General features: G+C 38.2%; 1 protein-coding gene across 4 annotated transcripts in view; it reads left to right on the top strand.

Annotated features, from left to right (window-relative positions):
* The window catches only part of LOC131060147 (uncharacterized), a 265,487-nt gene that overhangs the window by 117,076 nt on the left and 122,034 nt on the right, over positions 1 to 26,377 (top strand). For all 4 annotated transcript variants that reach the window (XR_009110290.2, XM_057993261.2, XM_057993260.2 and 1 more), the window contains exons 12-13: positions 23,748 to 23,964; positions 24,135 to 24,350. Coding sequence is in view for 3 of the 4 variants with exons in the window: in XM_057993261.2 (XP_057849244.2) it covers positions 23,748 to 23,964; positions 24,135 to 24,350 (433 nt within the window). In the remaining variant the exon portion in view is untranslated. The remainder of the gene's footprint in view (positions 1 to 23,747; positions 23,965 to 24,134; positions 24,351 to 26,377) is intronic.

Genomic DNA, 26,377 nt, shown 5'->3' with positions numbered 1-26,377 from the left:
AAGATTGATTGAGAGATTTGACACTAAGGATCCCGAGTTACATTTCAAGGAGCTAGCACAGTTAAAATAGTCAGGTTCTGTGGATGCTTACATCGTCGAGTTTCAGCGTTTGTTTGTACTTGTTACTGATATCTCTCCTAGGAGATTGGTGGTGTTATTTTGTGATGGGCTTGCTGATCCATTACGTGGTTGGGTGAAGGGACATGATCCACTCACCTTAGCAGAAGCAACTAAAAAGGCACGAGATTTAGCCCCTTCGGTATACAAAGGAAAATACCATTCAACAGATTCTTCCTACCGCAAGGACAAAGACAAAAAACCATTTCAGAAAGAGTATAACAAACCCAAAGAAGGATCAAAAGGACTAGACAGTGAAACGTTGAATGAACTTCGAAAGAAGAAACTGTGCTTCCAATGTAGAGAGCCTTGGGACTTATCTCATAAATGCCCTCTCAAGGCTAAGGCAAATCAAATGGAGTATTTTTTAGCAGAGGAGTTAGAGTGAAAGGGGGAGGATCAGCATTCCGATTCAGATGAGGGTAACACGATAGAGGAGAGCAGCATTCCTAAGGATGATAGATCGTTGGCACGCTTGACAGGGGCCCAAAAGGCAATCACATTTAAGGTCAGGGGTACTATCCAGGGGCAGAAAGTGATATCTCTCATTGACACTGGGGCTACACATAACTTTATAGCTACACAGTTGGTAGCCAGGAGAGGCTTACAGACAGAGGAGCATGATGGTTTTAGAGTCATGGTCGTTAATGGCCAAAAGCTATCATGTACTTAGAAGGTTTCAAATCTTCACATTAGATTTGGAGATGGCTATGAGTTGGAGGATGATTTCTATGTTGTGGACATGGGAGATTATGACGTCATCCTCGGTATGACATGGATGGCATCGCTGGTTGAGTTCACTTTCAACCTAGCAAAGTTGGAAATGAGGTTTCAGCATGAGGGTAGGACTGTTGTACTCAGGGGACTTTCAGATGGGAGTTGCAGGGTAGTCTCTTTGAGGAGAATGGAGAGACTTTTTCGGCATAATGACATAGAGTGGGCAACAAAGTGCTTAGTTATGCCATCTTCACCGGAGCCTCAGGTGAAGAGTCATCCACTAGATATACAGGAGATTCTTGACAGACATGCCAAGGTATTCAGTGATATTCCTCACGGGGTTCCTCCTGATAGGGGTGCAGAGCATGTTATTGAGCTCGAGGAGGGAGCCAAACCAGTGATGATCACTCCCTATCGTCATCCTAAGAAACATAAAGATGAGATAGAGAAGGCAATTAAGGAGTTGTTGGAAATGGGGCACATCAGGCCTAGCAAAAGCCCCTTTGCTTCAGCTGTAGTTCTGGTAAAGAAGAAGGATGGGACAATGCGCATGTGCATCGATTATAGGGCATTGAATAAGAAAACAATAAAAAACAGATATCCCATTCCTCGGATTGATGAGTTGATTGATGAATTGCATGGAGCATGCTTTTTCACCAAAATAGACTTACGGTCTGGATACCATCAGATCAGGATGAGGGCAGAGGACATTGAGAAAATTGCCTTCCGATGTCACTATGGCCACTTTGAGTTTATGGTTATGCCATTTGGACTAACCAATGCACCCGCTACATTTCAGAGTTGTATGAACCAGGTATTCAGGGAGCAGTTGAGGAGATTTGTCTTGATCTTCTTTGATGACATCTTGGTCTTCAGTAAGGCCTGGGAGGAACATTCACAACATTTGGAGGAGGTATTATCTATCCTAGAGAGAGAGTCTTTGTATGCCAAGGAGTCTAAGTGTGAGTTTGGTATGACAAAATTACTATACCTTGGGCATATTATTAGTGCAGATGGAGTTCGAGTAGACCTTGAAAAGATTAGAGCTATAGTTGATTGGCCTACTCCTACAAACCTCACACAGCTTAAGGGATACTTTGGTCTTTGCGGATTTTACAGAAGGTTTGTTAAGGGTTTTTCACAGACGGCAGCGCCTTTGACAGATCTCACCAAGAATGGGGCCTTCGTGTGGACAGGGGCGGCACAGAGGTGTTTTGAGCATTTCAAGCAGGTAATGTCTTCATGTCCAGTTCTAGCTCTACCAAATTTCACGAAGCCTTTTGAGCTTCATTGTGATGCATTGGGTGATGGGATTGGAGCAGTATTGATGCAGGAGAAGCATCCCATTGCATTCGAGAGTAGGAAGTTCCGGGGAGTTGAGAGGAGTTATTCTGTCTATGACCGGGAGATGTTGGCCATAATGCATGCATTGGCCAAATTCCGATCATATTTGGTAGGTGGGCGTTTTCTGATCAAAACTGATCACAACAGTATTAAATACTTCATGAACCAGCGTGATCTTAATGACCGGCAACAGAAATGGGTTACTAAATTGCAGGCTTATGACTTTGACATAGAGTTTGTCAAAGGTAAGAAAAACGTGGTGGTTGATGCCTTATCTCGGAGACCTCACTTATGTGCTCTGGCAGAGATTTCAGGAGATTGGAGAGATCGGATTATAGCAGAGTATGTCGGAAATGCTTGGGCTTCTGGATTGATTTCAGGTACTATACAGGATGATCGCTATGAGGTGATAGACGGATTGATCAGAGTTCAGGACAGGGTTTATTTGATTCCGTCATCACATTTGAGAGAGGTGATATTGAAGGCATTTCATGATGCACCCACAGCTGGGCATCCGGGGATCTTCAAGACCTACAGGCAGATCCGAGAGCGGTTCTCATGGAGAGGGCTCAAGGATGATGTTCAGAGGTATGTCGGGGAGTGTGCGGTTTGTCAACAGAATAAGGGAGAGCACACATTTCCTGCAGGTTTATTACAGCCCTTGCCCATTCTTGATAGGAAATGGGAAAGTATTTCGATGGACTTCATCACTGGTTTACCACGAGTGCAGGGAAGGGATTGCATCTATGTGGTGGTGGACCACTTGACGAAGTTCGCTCACTTCTTTGCTATTCCGTCCATTTACACAGTAGCACAGGTGGCAGATCTTTTCTTTAGAGAGATATTCAGGTTACATGGGTTGCCCAGATTCATTGTCAGTGATCGGGATAGTAAGTTTATGAGTGTTTTTGGCAGGAGTTGTTTAGGTTGTGTGGTACAGATCTTACACCTAGCACTAGTTATCATCCGCAGACAGATGGGCAAATAGAGATTGTGAATAAATGGGTGGAGGGATATTTGAGGAACTATGTAACTGCACAACAAAAGGCTTGGGTCAGATGGTTGCATATGGGAGAGTATTGTTATAACACCACTTATCATATGTCCATCAGGATGACTCCTTTCATGGCACTCTATGGTTATGACGCACCTAGCTTCATGGATTTAGTTTTGGGGGACAACAGAGTGCCCAAAGCCAAAAACTTATTGCAGGATAGTCAGGACATCTTGAAAGTGCTCAAGGAGAATATACAGCAGGCCCAGAATCAACAGAAATTGTATGCTGATCAGCACCAAATAGAGCGTAGTTTCGAGGTAGGGGATATGGTTTACTTGAAGCTACAACCATATAGACAGTCATCGCTCAAGAAGAGCGGAGCTGAAAAGTTGAAGCCTAGATTTTATGGTCCCTACAGGGTGATTCGCAGAGTGGGCGAAGTCGCCTCTGAGCTTGAGCTTCCAGAGGGCAGTCGGGTGCACAATGTGTTTCATGTGTCTAGGCTTAAGAAAGCCATTGGTCAGAGTGTAGTGCCTTCTGCAGATTTACCCCCTTTGGATTTGGAGGGGAAGCTTGTGTTAGTACCTGAGGCTATTCTGGACACCAGAGAGAGGAAGCTTAGAAACAGGATAGTGAAGGAGTATTTGGTCAGATGGAAAGACCTGCCGGAGGAGAATTCTACATGGGAGAGTGAGCAGATTATTCAGCAGGCTGGACTGAGATTGCTTGAGGACAAGCAATTTCAAGGGGGGCGGACTGTAATGTCCCCACTTTAGCAGTTGACCAAGTGTGTGTGCGTTAGCCTTGTTCTACATGGTCCCGAGGGCTAATGAAGGGTTTAAGGGGATCCTGGAGTGTTTTGGCCTAGTCATTTCCAGTTTGGGCCAAAACGAAGTTGATTACTCAGTTTCAGGCATACTTACTATTTTTAGTAAGTCAGCAGGACATAGTGGAGGCCAGTTTTGGTGTTTGGATTTGATACTCCTCGGTGAGAGCTTTCCGACGAGCTATCACTCGCATTATTCGGAGTCCGATTGCTAATACATTTTAATGCCTGAAGTTTTATTAAAGTAACATTTAATTTAATTGTAAAATATTAAAGTGTTACTCTAATATTTATTTTATGGGGATCTATACCCAAGGCAGACATAAGTGAATATTTTAATATATGTTTTATATTGCTCATCTTTTATCCCACATTGCCCATGAGAGTTGAGTGGACCCTTGGAAAAAGAATAAAAGAAAGCGTTTGTGGCTTCATTAGATATGTTGAATATGAGAAGAATTGGTATGTGTGAGTTGCAGATCCGTTCTTGGCATTAGAGGACATCTATCCTCTCTTGTGACATTCTAGACGTCATTCCCCTGGGGTTTGGCCTTTGGAATCCATTGCTATCAGCTTCATTATCAGGCAGATTGGGTGCATTTCCAGCTACAGGCAGATTTAATGTTTGTTCATATCTTCTTCCCTATTTGTTCGATGCTTATGCCATTTGAGGAGATGATTTTATGAAGATATTGGACCTGTTGAAGACAAATTAATATTGCTGCAATACTATTCACGTGGGTACTATTCATGTTACTGTAGCAGCAAGATTGAACATGATTGCTGGAGTATTATGTCAATAATGCTAGAATAATTAGTGAGTTGATAATCTGCCATGTATTTGATTTTGATTAAAATCTGAAAATAACATCTTATCAGCAGTAGTTCAATTTTCAATTTGCATATTATTGTAGTTTCATTCTTGTCCATATTCTGTGATTTCAATTCCATGTAAAACAAACCAACATTTCATTTCCGGAGCCATAAGGGAATTTAAAACATTAAACGGAGAAATAAGGAGTTGGATGCAAACTGTTTAATAAAATTCCTAGCAGCAATTTGAATGGTTTTTGGGCATTCCGGGGTGTCCATTACAGGATGAAATTGCTTATCTTGATGAAGGTTGATTTTACCCCAGGCTAGTTTGTGAGCAAGTTTGATTGATTTTGATGTGGATGATTGCCCTAATAGGTGGCGATTTTCCTCCAAGTATGATTTGTGATGATTTTGATCTGGATAATTCTTTAGATGGGGATCGATTTTCCCCCAAAAGGATGAATGTTGAAATTAATGAATGAAATGAAGTGATTTTTGCTATCTAGATGGGGATTGATTTTCCCCAAAGGCATTTTTGGATGAGTTATGATGAATTTTTATTTGGATTTTTATCCAAATATGGGGCGATTTTCCCCAGGAAGCAATAAAGATGTTTTGTGATGAATTTTCATCTGGATTTTTATCCAAATATGGGGCTATTTTCCCCAAGTGGCCAAATTTGATGAATTTAATTGTTTTTGTGTTCGCAAATGATTATTTAATAATAAAAACCAATTATTTAATGATTTGCAATGATTATTAATGATATTATTAAAAAGGCAAAGTTTTATCCCACATTGCTTGTCTGGTGAGTTGACAAGGTGAAAACTAGTTTCAAAGAGCTTGCTCAATATTAAAATAATATTATAAGTGCTGATTGTGACAGTCAAGTGACAGATTGCAAGAAAGTTGGAGGTTGTTCCCAGCTAGGCGATTTTGTTTAAGTGTCCATTGGACACCATTTGTGAGCTTGAGTTGCAAGTTAGAGGGCGATTTTGCTCAATTACACCCAGGCGCTGCCATTGGAGGAAGCTACAGCAAGCTAAGTGGCTGATCAAGCCACATTTAACGATTTTGTGAGGTGGTGCCATTGTTGGAGAGCTGCGATTTTGTTGAGAGGCTGATTGCTTCACTTTGGAGGTGATTTTTGGTGATATTGTTGAGCTTCATTAATGCTAAGGGGCTGCCATTACACTCAGACCAGAATTTTTCACCATTGGTGGCTGGAGTATTCATTTTCAGACCTTACTTTTCACTTCCCGACCATCCCACACTTAGGCAATTTTATTGGAAAGTCATTTTGGGGCAATTTGGAGGCATTTTTCTGAGTACAACCATTGCTGGTGTAGGTCTGAGACATTTGTTGCAGGCTGTCTTCAGTCTTAGATCTTCATTTCCAGCCCCCTACTTGTGCCTAGATTTAGTTGTTTTTACTTTTGGGAGGTAAATTTCATCAAATACGAGTGTTTCCTATGACTGCGACAGGTTTCAATGACTGATTTTTGAGTGTTGCAGGTTGTCTTCAGACTTTGGGCAGCCATTGTTGACCTTGGAAGGGTGTCTTCAGACATCTAAGATTGATAACTTGATATTTTTTCTGAGTATACCTCATTTATTTTCAGACTTTATTTTGAAATCAGACTTTATGCAAGTCTGAAACTAAGGGTTTTATGAGGGTTTTAGACCCCATTCTTGTCAATTTCATTCTATTTTCAGAATTCATGATGAATATGCATAAAATTTTTGATTTTAGTTACTAAATTTGTCTAAATCATGAAAAATCAGAACTTATTCAATTCTGAAAATAGGTTATCCGGATAATTTTCTAAATCATGAAAAATCAGAACTTATTCAATTCTGAAAATAGGTTATCCGGATAATTTTCCATGATATTAACTTCGAGTTTCATACAAGTGTCATGTCTAAATCCGGAATCAGCGTGAGGAAGGAGCAATTGAAGATAGTCCAAGAAGAATTCTATCCGGATTCCCAATTGTCCTCCCAATGGAAGGGAATCACAAACACGAACATGGAGTTCTTGAATATGGAGCGGATGTGGCGGAGAATGTTTGGAACGAAGAACCAGATTCCTTCTCCCCATTTCGCCAACATCACAAAGAGTGGCATATACCATGCAGTTGGGTTTCCTCAATCCATACAATGTAGTGAGCTTGTTCTAGAATGCGCAAGGCATTATGATCCAATTTCGAGGATGATCTGATATCCCAAAGGGATAACTATTGCCTACCTCGCTAAATATGCAATTGCATAAGTATTTGGAATTCCCCGGAGTGTAGATATGAAAGAAAGGACAAAGAATGAGTATGAAGCAAAGTAGAAAATGAAGGTGGGTGCGTGCAAGACAATCGTGAACAAGGAATGGATGATTGAACCAAGGCCTCATTATTCCAAGGCACCTAAGAGATTTATGTGTATAGATTTCAAGGATGAATATAACGACCTGATATTCCTGTTCAACCAAGTGATGGGGATGCCATAGGGTGCCTTGTTCTAAGGACGGATGTTCTATTTTATCCAAGATTGTACAAGAGGAACAATGATCAATTGGGTAAAGATTATCAGCGACTATCTGGATTTTCAATTGAGGAATGCGGAGAAGACTGAGTCATTCAATATTACTTCCTACCTTGTTTACATGCAAGATTTGTTACATACAAGGGATTAATATGCAAAGGCGAAGTTGGGAATGGACCAGGACAGTACAAGAGTTATGAATGTTATCCACAACTTGATATGCATAAAATTGAAGACTATAGGAGGGTGAATGATGCTTTCACCATGTATATTACAAGAATGTTGCAAGGTGGGATCCACAAAAGGTTGTCCAAGGCGGCAACAAAGCTAGTTGAGCAATATGGATTGTGGTACCCATAGTTTCCCACCTTCACATACCTACGGATTCAAGGATTTAGATCTGCACCTTACAAACTTCCTAGGTATCCTATAGATAGAATGATCCTTCTTGAGGTGGTGAGACAACATTTGGAATTTGATTTCATCCAGAAGGAGAAACACAGAACAGGGATGACTTTCCCTATTGCAATAGGGAAGATTTTTGAAATGTGCCACACTATCGCTGTAGCTTGTATAGTGATTGATGAGATTGCATTCTATCGCCTTGGAACTTACAAGAGCAGAGACAAATTTGATCCACATGAGAGTGTTGAAAGGATCAAGGGAGAAAGATTCGTACATAAGGTTGACATTGAGGATTATTGGGCTAATCTCATAGATGAACAAGCAGTAAGAAAGAGGATGTGGTTCAGAATGTCAATCGACTTCATGAGGAATGTGAACATTTTCTCATTCCAGATCAGATAGTCGATGTTAGTGATCATACCCATCCACAATATGAGAATGAAATGAGCAAACCCATCCTTTTGCCTAATTGGTCACAACCAGAAGTAGTGGATTTGAATGTGTTTATGAGAGACGTCATTATTTTCTCCAGAGAATGGGTAGACAAGTATATGATCAAATTGATAGATATGGGCGTTGTCTTCACCTATGAGAAATTGAAACAAGAGGAGTCCTCTCTTGAAGATGATCAAAGAACAATCAGTGATTTGAGGATTCATGCAAATGAGGAGAGTCATGCTCCTAAACAAAGGGGAAGGAGATCGTCAACAAATTAAGAAACAAAAAACTAGCACTCCTTTGCCGACCCTTAGTTCCTCATTAGTAAAGGAGGTAGATGTGCTAGAGAAGAGCAAATAATTTGAACAATGCTCCAATATAGTGATTTTGCCAGAGAATATTCAGGAGCTACATGCTACAACAACATCGACACTACAACATGAAGATGAAGAGCAACTAGGATCTCCTACTATCGAGTTGGAGGTTAGTTTGGGTAATAATGGTTATGATTTAACCAAGGGCAAGGAAGATGATGATGATATTATCTCAGCATTGAGAGGACTTGATTGGGAGATGTGTCTTGATGATGTGATGGAAGTTTCCACCATTCTCGATTGGTTGCTGCGGAGCATGGAGAAAAGTAAGAAGATGGTAGAGGCCCAACCCATTGATGACTACTTATCCAGGAATAAGAAGGAGAAAGAACCAAAGAAGGCTAAGATATTTTCCAATATAGCTAGAGATGAGACAGGTGTGGGGATTGCAGAAGTGGCTATCTTGATTGGTGATGTGACTAGAGATGCGGCTTCTCCCATGGATTACCAAATCACTTCAGTTGCCCTTGGACGGACTACAAAGACACGAGTTCTAGGAACTTGATGATACAATTTGGACAATCAATGTGAGATTGGATAGGGATGAGGCGTAAGGTTCGCACTTTTGTCTCACCTATTGTAGTTGATTGTGGATTTCACTATAATCATGAGGCAGCTAAGAACACACATGCAAAATTTGGGAAATGGATTGAGGATGTGACGAAGGAGGCGAATGATTTCCTAACTCAGTTTGTCCAGGCATTTGACAGGACAACGATGCTCACATACAAGATACAAGATTCGGAAGGAGTTTGGGATGAGTTCCAGCCGGTACAAGAGAAGACCATTCCTCGCCTCAGAGTGCTGAAGAAAATTCCAATGTCCACGTTGATCCATGAGGGAGTTGTGCATGAGGGAGATATCTATGATTTCCAAGGTTGGTATTGTTCATTGGCCATACAAAAATCCACTTATGAGCATGCACGGAAAGATTGTGTAGAGATGGAAGGATCAATTCAAGAGATTCAATTAAAGATCCTTACATCCATTGAAGAATTGCTAGGGGTAGATATCAGTGCTTCTAGTGGTCTACACTTAGAAGAACTGAGAGATAAAATGAAGTTCATGTACTTTAGCTAGTTGGATTCTTTGAATAAGAATCAAATTGATGCTTTGGTTTCCTTGCTGATCCATGTCCATAGTTCGCAGAAGCTTATGCCAGATTGGGAGATTACTCTGGATGCTTGTTTAGACACATTGGATGTGATTGGTGCACAACAGGAGGCTTTGCCCAGCATTACCATGGAGGAGTTAGATTCCGTTTTGGTTAGATTCTTGGAATATGCTGCTAGAGAGAGGAATGCAGGCCAAAATCTTCTAGAAGATTCCCTACTTGATGACTAGGCATCATTCTGTTGGATCACATGTTGGTGATTCTTTTTTTGATGCAATTTATCAGAAGAAATGCTATTTTATTTATCAGAGAAATGATACAATAATCTACATATGATAATCTGCTCACACCAAATTCTATCCCCGTTGTAGGTTATATTATGCTACATATATATGTGCAGTGTGTAACAACTGCGTGCAAGAATAGAGTACCTATTTTGGCTCGCAGCTAACAATCCAATCGTCTACACAAGACCTTAAGTGCTGGCGGCATAATAAAAACGTATCTGTTATAACTGTAGCTAGAGAATAGGAAATAATAGATTTCTGTTTTCTTCATACAACAAGCAAACACATCTGCATTTTAGGTTCTCCTCTATTAGCTCTTGAAAATATTATCTAATGTGGCAGCAGACAGGATCATGTGCTGAGGTGGCTGAAGCAATCAAGAAATCATGGAAGAAAAGAAGACAAGTCCTCTAATAATGTTGAATATTGACATGAAGATCAACTTTGGAATATCCAATCAAATGATGATGTGTTCAGCCATGTAAGACAGATTTGATGCAACTTGAAGATGCCTTAAAAAATGTGGTCGTGGCACCGAGCTAATGTGGTAAGAGTCCACGTGGCAGTAATGGAAGAAAGAGTTGAGTGATAGGAAGGTTCCTGCATAGATGGTGGCAGGAAGTCTACATTCTACAATCAACATGTTGCATAAATACAATCTAATATTTATTTATTCACATATTTTATCTAAAAACTAAATTAAATATTACTTATATATATTAGATCATATGCAACATAAAATGGTAAAAGGGTTATAGAAATGGAATGTGGAAATGAATATGAAGGCATGTTAAAAGGCTAAAATATAGCATTAAAGGGGACGTAAATAACTCTCATCATATAGCATTCACAAGTTATGAAAATCCAATCTTGAAGAGCAACCAAGCTTGGCCAAATTTTTTTAAAACAACAAATTAAAGAGTATTCTTCCAACCCATTCCTCGATCTCTAAGATATTGGCTCCTAAACCCACAACATTTAGTGATTCATGCTATGGCATAGTGTTGGAATAGTCTCCTTGCTATTGGATAGAATCTTTTGACACAAAGAGGGCAATACATAACTAGGAATAAAATTGAGGGTGCAATGCGGAGATGCAACCGACTCTAGCGTTGGGATCTAAGCTTGACTTTGAACCATGTGGAGAATGCTGTTGGCAATTTGGAGGAATTGAGTATGTGTTGCATTGATGTTTGTCATTGATGTCAACACTAGCTGTTTTGTTGTCTACTGGCTTCCGGTAGAGTGGTTGGTCTTTGATGTTGATTTGGAGATTTGTCTCCGATTTTGGTCAGGTTGTTGGCATTGGTTTGGATTGATTATTTATGTGTTCTTGATGTGTATCACATTCAGTTGGTTCGGGATTTGATGATTCGGATCCTATCATATGTTCTAGTAAGCCTTTTGGTTACCGGTAAAAGTTTTACCGACAACGCTTTGTTGAAGATCTTTTGATGAATCCGATAAGTGGTGTTGGTGTGGCTTCTATAAGGTTATCAGGATGCTGATGGTTATCATGTTCGTGTTCTAGTTGTTTGTGGTGTTTCATTTGGTTTATGGCGACCTATTTTGGGTTTGGTGGTTATTCTGTTAGGTTATGGACCGGTTTATGTAACTTGTTGGTTGATGCTCCCGATGCGTCATCGGTTGGATTTATTGTTTGGTTTATGTTGTTTCGGTCTTAGGCCGTCTTGGTTTATCATTGGTTTGTGGGATTATGTAATGGATCTATTGTATTATCTTTTAGGTGGCCGACCTAATTCTTTAGGTCCCAAATTGGTATAAATATAATGTAAGATCTCTTTCTAGATCATATATGTGTGGAAGGAAAAAGGTTATGGGACTATCTGTGTGCGAATAAAGTTATAATCATATGCAAAGGTTTTGGTCGATCATAGGTGATCGAATTGGGTTTGTAAAAGAAGTTTAAGACCTTCGGTATTCAGCTTAATCGAACCTGTACTTAGGCATAGGAGATGCTATTCTTGCAGTTCATTCATCTTTCCGGATTGTAGTCTGGATTTATTTTGTAGTCAGTGAGGCTCCTTTTGTGATGAGCAGTGCGCTTTAGGCCGTTGGCCTTCCTGCATGTGCAGGCCCCTCTTAGTGTAATCACATACTTGCTGCAGAAGTATTATTTGACTGTGGGTAGGCTTCCCATCGTGGGTTTTCCCTTTACCGGGTTTTCCACATACAAATCATGGTGTTATGTGTTATGGATAGTTGGTAATTGTTCTGTGATTTATGTTTATGCTTAATTGTTATATCTGCTATTCCGATATTTGGTTTATGCATTTCGGTAAAAGGTTTTGTGTGCTTAAAGTTGTTTAATCTGTTGACAACTGATTCACCCCCTCTTCTTAGTTGTCCACCAGTTATCCTAACAATTGGTATCAGAGCTTGGTCCTCTCCACAAAAGCTTAACCGCTTGAGGAAGATCCTATGGCAACTAATAGTTCAACAGCATCTGTTTTCCGAAGAGAAACCCCTAAGCTTGATTCGACAAATTACAGGGTATGGAGGATTCAGATGGAAACTCATTTGAGATGTATTGGGAAAGAGATTTAGGAGGTCATGGAGAAAGGCTATACTCCTCATAATCCGACATCTGGCAATCCTCCTCCAGCAACCTTGGATAAGGACATTGAGAATGATTGTAGAGCTAGAGAAGCACTCTTAAGTGCACTTTCTGATCAACAAATTATGGGATTAACTGACCAATCATCTGTGAAGGCTATATGGGATAAGTTGGAGGCTCTGAATGAAGGTGACCCTACTGTTAAAATTGCTAAACTTGATGGTTACCAGGTAAGGTATGATAATCTCAAGATGGAAGAAGATGAAAGGATTACTGCTTTTATGGAAAGAGTTAATGAAATTGTTATGGGAATTCAGTGCTGTGGTGGATCTCTGAGTGAAGATGAGATTGTTTCTAAAGTATTTAGAGCTTTGTCATTGGCTTACAAGATGAAGGCTACTGTAATTAATGAGTTGAGAACAATGGCTAACACTTCTGTTAACAAGGATACTTTGGCTGGAAAATTATTTGCTTTTGAGCTTGAAGAATTTGGTCCTCAAGGAGTTGCAAAGACTGAATCTGCTTTTCACACATCTGCATCATCAATCGGCAAGAGTGATTGGAAAGCTTTATATGCGAAGGAACTGGAGGAAATGAAGAAAGAAGATGATGAGTTTGAGCAACTTGAAGCCCTATTTGCTAGAAGAGTACCTAAAGGTCCGACAGGAAGTAAGTATGAAGGAAAATCACCTTTTAAATGTTTTGCATGTAATAAGATAGGTCATTTTGCATCTAGATGTCCTGAAAGGATTCAAGATTTGAAGAGAAAGCTAGATCTTTTAGGCCTAACCATGATTATCAGAACAAGCATAAGTACAGGAGAAACAAAGACAAATCATGTTACTATGCGGATGAGGAAGGTGTGACTGATTCTGATGATGAACAGACACAAGATTCAGCTAGTGGATCCGACAGTGGAAAGGAATGGGTATTTTTGGCTATCAAGGAAGATGCTCCGACACCTGTTGTTCAAAATGAGGAAAAATCCCTTGCTGCTAAAATTGAAGAGAAGGATGAATGGGTGATAGACAGTGTATGTTCACATCATATGACTGGAGATAAAAGGAAGTTTTTATCTTTGCAAGAATTTGATGGTGGACTAGTTAGATTTGGAGATGACAAAGCATGTATGATTAGAGGAAGAGGAACTATATCATTGGATGGTATGCATAACGCTGATAATGTTTATTATGTTGAAGGTTTAAGGCATAATCTTTTGAATGCAGGATAGTTGGTGGATAAGGGATTTCAATTACAGTTCAACGATGGAAAATGCAAAATCATTAACAAATCAGGATTGGAGATTGCAACCGGTACACATACTAAATGTAACATTTTTCATTTGAACTCCGGTGAGAAGACATGTTTGATTGCACAAGTTGATGAGAATTGTCTATGTCATAAGAGATTGTGTCATGTGAATTATGATTGCATTGTAAAGACCAGTTCAACTAAGGCTGTTAGAGATATACCTAAGATTGTAAAGCCCTATAATCTGGTATGTAAGGAATGTCAAATGGGAAAACAAGTCAGAACTTCTTTTAAGAGTATACAAGACAAATCTAATGATGTTTTTGATCTTATTCATATTGATTTGTGTTGTCTTGCTAGAATAAAGAGTTTTCAGGGTGACAGATATTTCATGCTAATCATTGATGACTATTCTAGAATGACGTGGGTTACTTTCCTAAGGGAGAAATCTGAAGCTTTTGAAAAATTTAAGATCTTTAAAGCTAAAGTTGAGACAGAGACAGGGTTGAAGATTAAATGCTTAAGGTCAGATCAGAGTGGTGAATTCACATCCGGTGAATTTAACAGTTATTGTGAGAAGCATGGGACACCTCAGCAAAATGGTGTTGTGGAAAGAAAGAACTGAACTATCTTGGATGCAGTTAGAACTATGATGATGGAAGCTAATTTACCTCATATCTATTGGAGATAAGCTGTGAGCATGACGATGTACACATTTAACAGAGTTCATATGAAAGGAGACATCGGTAAGACACCTTATGAGTTATGGTTTGGTCATACACCTACAGTTAAGTATTTCAGAATCTTTTGTAGTAAATGGTATATCAAAATAGATGATTCCATTGGAAAGTTTGATCCTAGATGTGATGAAGGGATATTTCTTGGTTATTCTAATGAAAGCAAAGCATATAGATGTTATAACGAAAGATTGCAAAGAATTGTGGAAAGTGCTAATGTCAAGGTGGATGAGCTGTACAAAGGTCAAATCAAATGGATGTTAAGTGTGCATTTTTGAATGGAGATCTTGAGGAAGTTTACATTGAGCAACCTAATGGATTTTCACTTTAAGATGACAAAAACATGGTTTGCAGGTTAAGGAAAGCTTTATATGGATTGAAACAATCCCCTAGAGCTTGGTATGCTAGATTGGACAAATATCTTTTGAAGCTTGGTTTCACTAAAGGTAATGCTGACAGTAACTTATACTATAAGATTACTGATGATGACATATTGATTGTTGAAGTCTTTGTTGATGATATCATTTTTGGAGGTGAGGATAAGTTACGTATGGAATTCTCTGAAAATATGAAGAATGAATTTGAGATGTCTATGATTGGGGAGATGAATTTTTTTTAGGTTTGCAGATTACTTAGAATGATAAAGGTATTTTCATTTGTCAAACTAAAGTATGCTAGAGAGTTGTTGAAGAAATTTGGTATGGAAAATTCCAAACTGGTTGGTACCCCTATGGTTACAAGTGAGAAATTGACAAAGAATGATGCATCAGGTCTGATAAATCCTACAAGGTATAAATCTATGATTGAAGGTTTGTTATATCTGACTCAGACTAGACCGGATATAATGAATGCAGTTTGTATTGTATCAAGATATCAAAGTGATCCTAGAGAGAATCATGGGAGTGCGGTGAAAAGGATTTTCAGGTATTTGCAGGGAACAACTGAGTATGGTCTGTGGTATCCTAAAAATGATGACTTTACACTATGTGCATATACAGATGCTGATTGGGATGGAGATGTTGATGACCAGAAGAGCACATCTGATGGAGCTTTCTTTCTTGGAAAGAAACTTGTTTCATGGATCAGCAAGAAACAGTCATGTACTTCTTTATCTACTGCTGAAGCTGAGTATGTTGCTGCTGCTACTAACTATACACAAGTTCTATGGATGAAGCAAATGTTGAAGGATATAAGGGTGGATTGTACTGAACCGGTAGTTATTCACTGTGATAACTCTGTTGCTATTGACATATCAAAGAATCCAGTATTTCATTCTAAGACTAAGCACATTTCTATCAAGTATAATTTTCTGAAGGAGAAGGTGGATGCAAATGAAGTCAAACTGGTTTATGTGAACACAAAAGAACAAATTGTAGACATCTTCACTAAACCTTTGCCTAAGGAATCATTTGAGTACTTAAGAGACAAATTGGGAGTTTCTGCCCCTCCGGTAGAGACTTGAGTGATGTCGACCGGCATCAGTCCGACATGCATTATCAGAACTATCATTCATTCGGATTGATGTGTTGGTGCTACTACTCAGGGGGAGTAGTCAGTTGTGTGGTTGAGAGGTTTTATGACTTTTCTTTGATGTTTATGTCAGATTTATGGCATTGATGTCAAAGGGGGAGAGATATTAATGTGAAAAACAAAGCTTAACAGGGATATCATTCACAGGGGGAGTTTGGTCTGTTGGTTATTTTGGGGAGATTGTTGGATGTCTTCCTTTGGGGGAGACTTGTTTGGCACTTCTTGGCACTTGGATGTTTTTCACATCTATTGTTGCCATCAATGCCAAAGGGGGAGATTGTTGGCAATTTGGAGGAATTGATTATGTGTTGCATTGATGTTTGTCATTGATGTCAATACTAGTTGTTTTGTTGTCTACCGGCTTCCGGTAGAGTGGTTGGTCTTTGTAATGTCCCCTTCACATTAGACTTTAGTATTTTACGGGATTGGCCTATTATCAGACCCTCGTAGGCCAAGAGGAGTGTTTTGGGGGTCATGCTGTGGCGATTTGAGGCTTCACATCTCTTTATCTATTAACATTTTGATGATTTAAGAGATAACACGTATCAGGAGACGTGTTGGTGTTTATCAATCAATTAATTAAAAAGGTACATTATAATGTTTTAATAAAATAATATAAATTGTACCTAACCTTATCTTCTAGAAGGTGTTTGTGATGTGACAAGTAATGTATAAATAGAAGAAAGGGAAGACACATTAGGCATCAGTTGTTTGGTTGTTATCTCTTGTGAGTGTGAAGACACTAGTTGTCCGCAGAAGATCTTAGGGAACGATACCTTCCTATTGGTCAAGCATAACTGAGGTGAAATATCCTTTAAGGGGTTGGTAAAGGAGTGAGGAGTACTTCAGCTTCTCAATTTGTGCCTAAAGAGTTTTCATATCAGACCTCATGTACTTCAGACTTCAGAATTTCCAGATTTGACAAAGGTTGACATTGGAAGCATATTTTTTGAACCAGAAGGGTAGCGATATTCCTATTTGAGGATTTGAAGGTTGATTGGAGGCAGATCGTGGTTTTTGGACTTGCTGTTGACAGTGGTTGCAGACCTCCTGGTACCCTTGTTTTCACTCATATCTCTCCATATTTGCATCTATTCAACACTTTGATGATTGCAGATTGAATGTGAGGCCACAACGATACCTTTTGGAGTATTTATTGGTGAAAAGAGTGCCTAAATTATTTATTAGAAGGGGCATATCAGTGACATAGTTGCAGACCTAGGACGCCATGTTTTGATTTATATATCATCACATGTGCATCGATTTTGAGATCTATGGGCACCAAAATTCATTGGAGAGTGTGGCGATACTTTTGAGGTAATTTATTGAGTGTTTGGGATGTCTGTTCATTTATTTGAAGAAATTGAACTATAACAGGTCTGCCCCTCTTGAGTCCACCGATTTTCACCATCCAAAGTCTATAATTCCTCAAAGTCATATGGGATGATAGGCACTGTCATAAGGCAGAAATCCAATCAGTTTTGAGGCATTTTTCGGTGACATTCATCAACAGTGACAATGGCAGATCTGAAGCTCCATCTACAGCAGTTAAGGTGATCATTTCATGAGGTATACTTCACTGTCAAGAGGCCTAAGTGACTACTGGTTTGGCTTCCCACCACATTGCAGATTGTACAGGTTCATTATTGCCCATTTTATGTTGTATTTGTGAGGTTAGAATGGTAATTTCAGTCCATGTCTTCAGACTAGACCTGAATATGTGTGTTTCAGAATAATGTTCAATTGTAGACAGCTCATGTAATGAAGCATTGGTCTCATAAATAACCAGTCTAAATATTATTGTTAGTAGATGGCTTGCCAACTGTTTGCAATAATGTTTATCTGCTGTTCCATTGTTTCATGATCTCTTTATCTCTCATATAATCATACAGTCTGAAATGGTAGTATTAATATATCATTTCTTAGCAGTCACATTGTGTTAGAACAGCCCTCTTGTTGTTAAAAACAAGTATCTTTTGATGTTCCTTGAAGTCTAAAGTGTTTGAGCAGTTGTATGCCAAGTGTTTGACGAAATACCATAGGGGTAAAAACTGAAAATTTCCATCAGAATTGGTAGGGGTTCTTACAATCTTTGATGTTGATCTGGAGATTTGTCTCTTGTTTTGGTCTGGCTGTTGGAATTGGTTTGGATTGGTTATTCATGTGTTCTTGATGTTTATCACATTCAGTTGGTTCGGGATTTGATGATCCAAATGCTATCATATGTTCTAGTAAGCCTTTTGGTTACCGGTAAGTGTTTTACCAACAACGCTTTGTTGAAGATCTTTGATGAATCCGTTAAGTGGTGTAGGTGCGGCTTCTAGAAGGTTATCAGGATGCTGATGGTTATCATGTTCGTGTTCTAGTTGTTCATGGTGTTTCATTTGGTTTATGGCGACCTATTTTGGGTTCGGTGGTTATTCTGTTAGGTTATGGACCGGTTTATGTAACATGTTGGTTGATGCTCCTGATACGTCACCGGTTGGATTTATTGTTTGGTTTATGTTGTTTCGGTCTTAGGCCGTCTTGGTTTATCATTGGTTTGCGGGATTATGTAACGGATCTATTGTATTATATTTTAGGTGGCCGACCTAATTGTTTAGGTCCTGGGTTGGTATAAATATAATGTAAGATCTCTTTGTAGATCATATATGTGTGGAATGAAAAAGGTTATGGGACTATCTGTGTGCGAATAAAGTGATAATCATATGTAGGGGTTTTGGTTTGTCATAGGTGATTGAATTGGGTTTGTAAAAGAGGTTTAAGACCTCCTGTATTGAGCTTAACCGAAACTGTACTCAGGCATAGTAGGTGCTATTCTTGCAGTTCATTCATTTTTCTGAATTGTAGTCTGGATTTATTTTGTAGGCAGTGAGGCTCCTTTTGTGATGAGTAGTGCGCTCTAGGCTGTTGGCCTTCCCGCATGTGCAGGCCCCTCTTATTGTAATCACATACCTGCTGCAAAAGTATTATTTGACTGTGGGTAGGCTTCCCACCATGGTTTTTCCCTTTACTGGGTTTTCCACATACAAATCATGGTGTTATGTGTTATGGATAGTTGGTAATTGTTCTGTGATTTATGTTTATGCTTAATTGTTATATCTGCTATTCCGGTAAAAGGTTTTGTGTGCTTAAAGTTGTATAAACTGTTGACAATTGATTAACCCCACCCCCCCAACTTAGTTGTCCACGGGTTATCCTAACAAATGCTTGGTGATTTCAAGATGAACTCAAGAATCTGCAGTACCTTGCTTATGCTAATAAGAATCTCCGAAAACTCTAGCCTAAAAAGAGGTCTTTGTGTTTTCCATATTTGGTTGAAAAGGGCTAAGGAAACAAACTTGCAATTATGTTCTACATCAATAGACACTCCAACCCATAGTATCTTCATTGCTTTGCTTGAATTTAGAGGCCAAGGAAGCATAGTTATAGTTGAAGAGACACACAAAACTTCAACACACATAGTAACTCCACTAGCATGACCAAAATCGGACATATTCGGCTAATTAGAATGGCATTTTGCATAGTAGCATAAATGTGAGAAGTGTGTAAAGCTTTACTTCCTACTAGCTAATAATGTTACGTATATCTATTATCTATTATTATTTATTTTACTATGTTTAATATTTATTTTATTCTAATATGAATTCCTTCTCCAGCTACATTCATATTAGAGGGTGCTAAAAAAATATCCACCTCCAATACCAACATTGTATCCATATCCGTGTACACGCAGCTTCGCTAATTAAATAACTGCAGATGCATCTTGGAATGCCTACAAATTTTGGTAGTCAAACATTAGTTATGTATATTTGATTGAAATACTTGGAAGTTCCTTTTGCTCTAAATTGTTGATTATGGTTAATTTTTGTTCTTCCTCCACTTTGTTTGCTAGAAATTCCATCAAGATCATGAATTTGTAATCCATATTTTTTTCTGCCAGCTAAATACGGATGAGGAAGTCAGCTGCCACTATGTTTTTGTCTTTTAATACAACTTAATCATTATCGTTGTCTTAGATACTCCAGCGCTACTTTAGCCAGCGGTGATGTTCATGGGATCAATCATCTTCGCTGCTCATAGTAACCTTCGATTTCATTATTATCAGTGTTATCGGGCTTCTTAGTAATCTCCTCATCTTCCGTTGAAAATAGTCACTGCTTGGTGTTGTCTTGGCGGCATATCCATTATGTGAATCTTCTACTTGCTGTAGTTAATATCATCGGTTATGGGTTACGCATCTCTTCATTGACCCGTCACTTTCATAATCTCTAATACGTAGAATAATAACTACGTAATTGCTGATTACCATCATTCCATCTTTATAGAATACGTTCCATCTTTATGTAATAGATTTCGTTTGTCGCTGCTTATATTTGCCGCCAATAATCCTTTAAGTCATATTTCTTTCTGAATACATTTCAAGGAAATGATACCCGCCTGGTAATCTAAAAGGCTCAGTAAATACATTAATTTCTGTCTTTATATGTATAGTCGTTAGACCAATCTCTTCTTTCATATTTCTAGGGATGTTCTTCATCAATCATATAGTCATCTTGACTGGCATATAAATGATGTTAATCATATATCTTGATAACTTAATATATTCTTTATTCTTCTTGTGACATCAATGACAACTTTGCCTTATTACTTTTGACATCAATGACAATATTTCCTTCAGTTGCCTAACCCAAAATCTATGTTCCCTCCTTTTTATTACAGTTTCCAATGTGGAGGGTGGCGACTGTGTTTGGGCCCCAACAAATAAACTCCCAATTCCTTTGTCTTCTACAGATTCACAAAGTGTACGGTAACCTGGGCATATATCAGATTTTAATTGCTAAAACAAAAAATCCAACACTCCCAAATATCTAATAAGTACGATCCATATGAAGCTACAACTGGTACGGCTGGCTATTAGTAACAACTCATAATTTATTTCTAGGCTAAGTTACTGGGTTTACCGGCTGCCTGAACTAATCCAGGTCCAGTTCGCTCTGGGTCTGGGATACTGGTCTGGCAATTTTCTTGCGAGGGAAGATTTTTGCCAGGAGATTTTTCCTGGAATCCGTCGCCGAGGATGCTGAGGTAGAGTTGGGTGGAGAGCAGACGCTGAAGCGGAGTCGGGTAGAGAGTAGAGTAGTGTGGAGCAGAAATAATTTTAGAAGACTAAAGTTTAATTTTTCAAAATATTAAATTTAGGTATGCTAAATTAATATATTTTAGTATTTATAATATTTATGTTAGTTTTCTAATATATTTGTATTCTAATATTTTAATTTATATAAGGTGAATTCACATATATATATATATATATATACCGGTGTCCGAACCTGAACCGGCAACATAGTTTCTAGGTAAATTTGACCCGCAAGCCCAATTATGAGTTTTGAATGAAGCTAACTTTGGAAATCAATTGGTTTTCGTCCTCCAATTCCCATAGATCCGAGAGAGTTTTCATCCTCAAGGAAAAATTGCTGAACCAACTGCTCTCTACAAAAGGGTTTTTGGAAAATGGGCAATGATTGAATGGAATTCTTTTTTCCCAATATTTCTTTTTGTGCTTTTTAAGCCAACCCTAAAAAGTAATTAAAAATTACTTTTTATTTGATTCCTTTTTTCCTTTTAATTATAAATTACCTTTTACGTAATATTTCTTTTGTTTGATTATGTTATTACCCTGCAATTTTTCTCTCTTAAGCCTCTTGGGAATAAAGTTAGGTTGCCGGTCTGGCTGATTCGACTTGGTTCGAAAAAAGGGACATTACAGGTCATTTTTCATTTAACATGATCTCATCAAGGTACTCACAAATGTTGAGTATCTTGGGAGTCTGGGACTCCATAGGCTGTAATTCTTTCTAGTCAACTTTTGAGACTTGGGCAAAGGAAATTTCTAGGTTCTTGCCATTTCAGGATGCTAAACTAGACCTCAGATTTCTGAAAGCAATTAAATTAGGAGCCTTATTAGTACTGGCATAAAACAAATTTACAAGGGGAGTTCATATGGTTAATAGACACAATGGGACAAATTGTTAGACAAAAATGTCTATCTGGGATCAAAAGATACAAAAGTCATTTACTCTGCTGCCCAATAGAACGAAATATTGAATTAAACTTTATAAAATTGAGGCAATGCAAGTCTAAAACTTGTTGCTCACCCAATAATCCTTCTACCTTCAACTCATTCTTTAAATTCCAACTTGTGTAAAAAAATAGAAGTTGTCCAAATAAGCATCCAAGAAGTGACAAGGCATTGGAGATGCTAATGATTGTGAATATTTGCAACTTCTGTAGGAAGAAGTCAAAAGGGATCATTGCCCTACGTGCAGAGTCCCTTGCTCCCAATTCACCCATCACTGCAATACATTTGTTTCCTTGCTTGCAGAATCAAACACTCCTTTTGCCCACTGCCACTCACTCCTAATGCTAGAGCCTACCCTGCACATGGCTGTAAATCTAAATTGTGCTGTGCGTTGATAAGCTCATGGAAAGGCCCAAGGTGCAGGAGATCCTTTTGGATCTGATGTATGAAAGTAACAGAAAAATAGAGATGTTTATTGGAGTGGGTGGCATGATTGGCTTGGCAATGCATTCATGGTCATTGGATGAGGAGCCATATTAGTTGGGAATGGCACTGCACACATAAATGTGACACTTGCACTCAAACCACCTTTAGCAGTCTTGCTCACACTTCTCACAGGCTGTCCATTTAGTGTGTGTGCACAAAATACCTCCTATTTAATCTTTTACATTTGTGCCCCCCCACGTCTCCATGCCTCTGACTAATAAAAATAAGTGCAGATCGTTCAACCTTCTGATACAGATCTCAAAACATCTTGCCCAATCTGGGAGTACTGAGTGGTTTGGCTTTAATACCATATTAAAGAAATAGAAGAAAGATACTTGCAACATTACAAAGCTTCAGACAAGCGATATAGATTCATTTTAATTGTACCTATTAATTTGGCTTGCAGAAGTAAGCCAATTTGGCTATGCATGAACCAAACTACAGAGCAAGCAAAATGAAATCTCAACAGAGTTTTGATAATATTACTAGTTGAGTTAAAAAAGCACCAATATGAATTTAATCTAATCATTGCTTATAATATATCTAACTTTCTAGATTTGTCCATGATCATTGATCAATATGAATCTTATGTCATGTTGTAGTTGATATGCGATGTGGTCCTTATGATTGCATCTTAACCTAGCTCTGTGATGCATTTGCTTAGGTCTTATGATGTTCAACTTAGGTTTGACAAATCTCAAAAAGTATACATAATCTTTATTGTCAAGTAAACTTCCTTGCCTTCATTTTTGTTTTCATTCAGAGTTGGCTTATGTGAATGCTAATGATTAAAGAAAATCTGTCACTACTTGCAATAACCGAGGAGGTAAACTTTAGGGAAGACAAAACATCTGTAAAATTCAGAAAAACACTGCCAGTTTACTTAAGAAGTATCCTTTGTATTTTACATATGCCATTTCACTTTCAGGCCTCTGCAAGTTTGGTGTCTGATATTATGATGTTTAGGCTGATGATTTTCTCTTATAACATAGGCAGATGAATTAATCGCTGGAGCTTTTAGTTTGATAAAGTAGCATGCTTAGTTTAAAACATGACATTTGAATTATTTCTCAAAGTGTAACCAATGAAGAGTTACTCTTGCTTTTGCTGCAGATTTCAGGATATTAATGGATTGAAATATATAGTGCTGATGGAGTTGGATGCATTGGAAAACTCAAGGAAAGTTCTAGTTGATCGACTTATGGATGTTGATAAGATAATGGACAACCCTGAGGATTCATATATTGAGCGTATCCGAAGCTGCTCAAATTGCCAAGCAACTAATACTGGGATTTTATGTTTACATTGTGAAATGGATGAACTATTTCAGGTAAGCTACCTCTAGGGTATTATGTAAAAAAAACATCTTTTCTGCAGGAGTAATTGTTTTAATGTTTTTCAAACTATATGTGAAGATAATAGTTTTTGAATTTTATCCTATTTGCTGAAGTTCAATGCTAAATCACGATCATTTGAAATTTTTCATTTGTGCATCCTTAGGTGTATGAGAACAGGTTGTTTTTGCTGAGGACAGGAGAAGATACAGGAAATATTGCATCTGCTGAAGAGGCACTGAATTTACAAAAGCAGAGATCGGCATTGAATCGGTTTTTTGGAGGTTTGTGTCAAAAAAGGGATGTAGAAAATGATTATTCTTCAGGAATGAAGACAGCTGATAAGAATGGAAGGCAACGGCAATTCAAGGGCCATATACAGGTAAATCTTATTTTCTTAAAATTTTCTCACTTTTCTGTTTGTTTTTGTTTTGAATCTCAGTGTTCCACGGATGTTGGGGACGGGGAGACGGGGGGACGCGGGGACGGGCTTCGAGGACGGGGGGACAAAGGGAAAAAGTTTTGGGGACGGGTTTCGGGGACGGGGGGACTTGGGCCTGGGAGGGGGAAAGGAAGACTAATATATTATTGGAGTGTATTGTTAGAAATGACAAGAATTGTGGAAAAACCAAATAGCTAATTGCCTATAGCTATTTAAGATGGTGCTTGGTTACTAACTGTCTTTTGATAGTGTCTTAAAAGTTTGATTCTATTAACATGGAGCTTGAGCATTGTACATGTTCTTATTAAGTGTAGTCTGAGCTGTTATATATCTCAAAACATTTTTATACATGTGACATCTTGGGCACATTGTCGCAAGAATTAAAGGAAAAATGAGATGTAAGCCTACTGATGGTTCTCAATATTTGGATCCTATAAATAGAATTAAATGTTTGACGTCCTTATCTAATGAGACTTTATAATCGTCCAAAATTAAACTGAACTCTCAAGTTCACATGTGTGCTTCAATTATCTTGTTAAGTTCACATGTGTGCTTCAATTACCTTATTAAGTTCACATGGCTATCCTTGAGATTTTATGAATGAAGGTTTAGTTAAAAATATTATGCAAGATTTTTATCATGTACGTTTTGGATCACAATGTGATCCATCATAATGATGTAAAGTTAAACAATGTGATAGGGTTGCAGATATTGGCTCCATGTACAGGACCATCAATGCCAAGGAACCTCGTAGAAAGTGTATTGAATGAAAAGAATAAAATACACAATGGTAGTTTTAAACAAGGCAGATTGAAATATAGAATGGTGGTTTTAAACAAAGGTTTTATTAGGGCCAATTGTGGAACTGGAGACTATGGATTCCCCTACCTGTGAATTGGTGGCTTTATTTGCTAAGAAAAAAATCAAACCATTGTTAGGATGGACTTGTTCTTTATAAGAGATCTGATTAAATCCACAAACAAGCATGAAAATTTGAAACTCTGGTGAGCTTTGAAGATGTTTTGTTGTTTGATGAAGTCCCAATTAGTGAGACTATTGAGGCGTTTGAAAGGCACATGGATGCTGACATGGCTGCTCTTGTTGATTTGTGTTTAATGTTTACTTTTTCCAAATTTTCAGGAGCTTTGTGTAAATAATTTGAGGTTGTGACTATGGGGTCAACTTTGTCTGATGTGGTAGCTAATCTATTCATAGTTCACTTTGAAGATAAAGTTTGTAATTCTTTTCCTCTTAGATCAAGATGCTGGAAGCATTATGCTGATGATAACCATTTAAACTGTCTTCATGGTAGAGATAAATTGGAGGAGTTTTATTGACACTTAAATAGCATTGTGGATAGCATAAGTTTGTGAAGAAATTGGAGAATGAAGGGAAGTTACCTTTATTGGATGTCCTCTCAAGAAAATGTGATGGCTCCTTTTCTTACCAAGTGTTTAGAAAATCAGCGCACACAGATCTATATCTACATGCTTCCTCTCATCATCATCTACTTAAAAGGGTGTTCTCAAATATTTGCAATGAGAGCTTTCCAATTTTGTGATTATGAGTATATTGAACAAGAGAGTGACTGTTTGACTTTGGTTTTTAAGAATAATGGCCACGACATGAGCGTATTTTAAGAAATTTCAAATAAGAAAGAAGTTCTGCAAAAAATCTGAAGGAATGGTTTAAAATTTAAATCATTTAGATACTCTTGTTGCTTTCCTTTCATTGAGGGACTCTCGAATAAGACTTATAAGATCTAAATAGAAATTACATCAAGTCAATTTCTAAAATGTACATATTTTGCAACTTCATGTTTGGAATTTTTTTTAGTGGCATCCCTTGGTGCAATTCCACCTATATTAATGAAATGAAGATATCATGTTTGGGCCCCTTGACTATAGGCGTTAGGGTTAAGTAATTCTTCAGTGGGTTTGTGATTGATTTGGGAATGCTATGGCCCC

Source organism: Cryptomeria japonica, chromosome 7 (genome assembly GCF_030272615.1).
Source record: "Cryptomeria japonica chromosome 7, Sugi_1.0, whole genome shotgun sequence".
Taxonomy (NCBI): domain Eukaryota; kingdom Viridiplantae; phylum Streptophyta; class Pinopsida; order Cupressales; family Cupressaceae; genus Cryptomeria; species Cryptomeria japonica.
The sequence above is the reverse complement of the archived record's forward strand: the minus strand, read 5'-3'. Positions and strand labels throughout refer to the sequence as shown.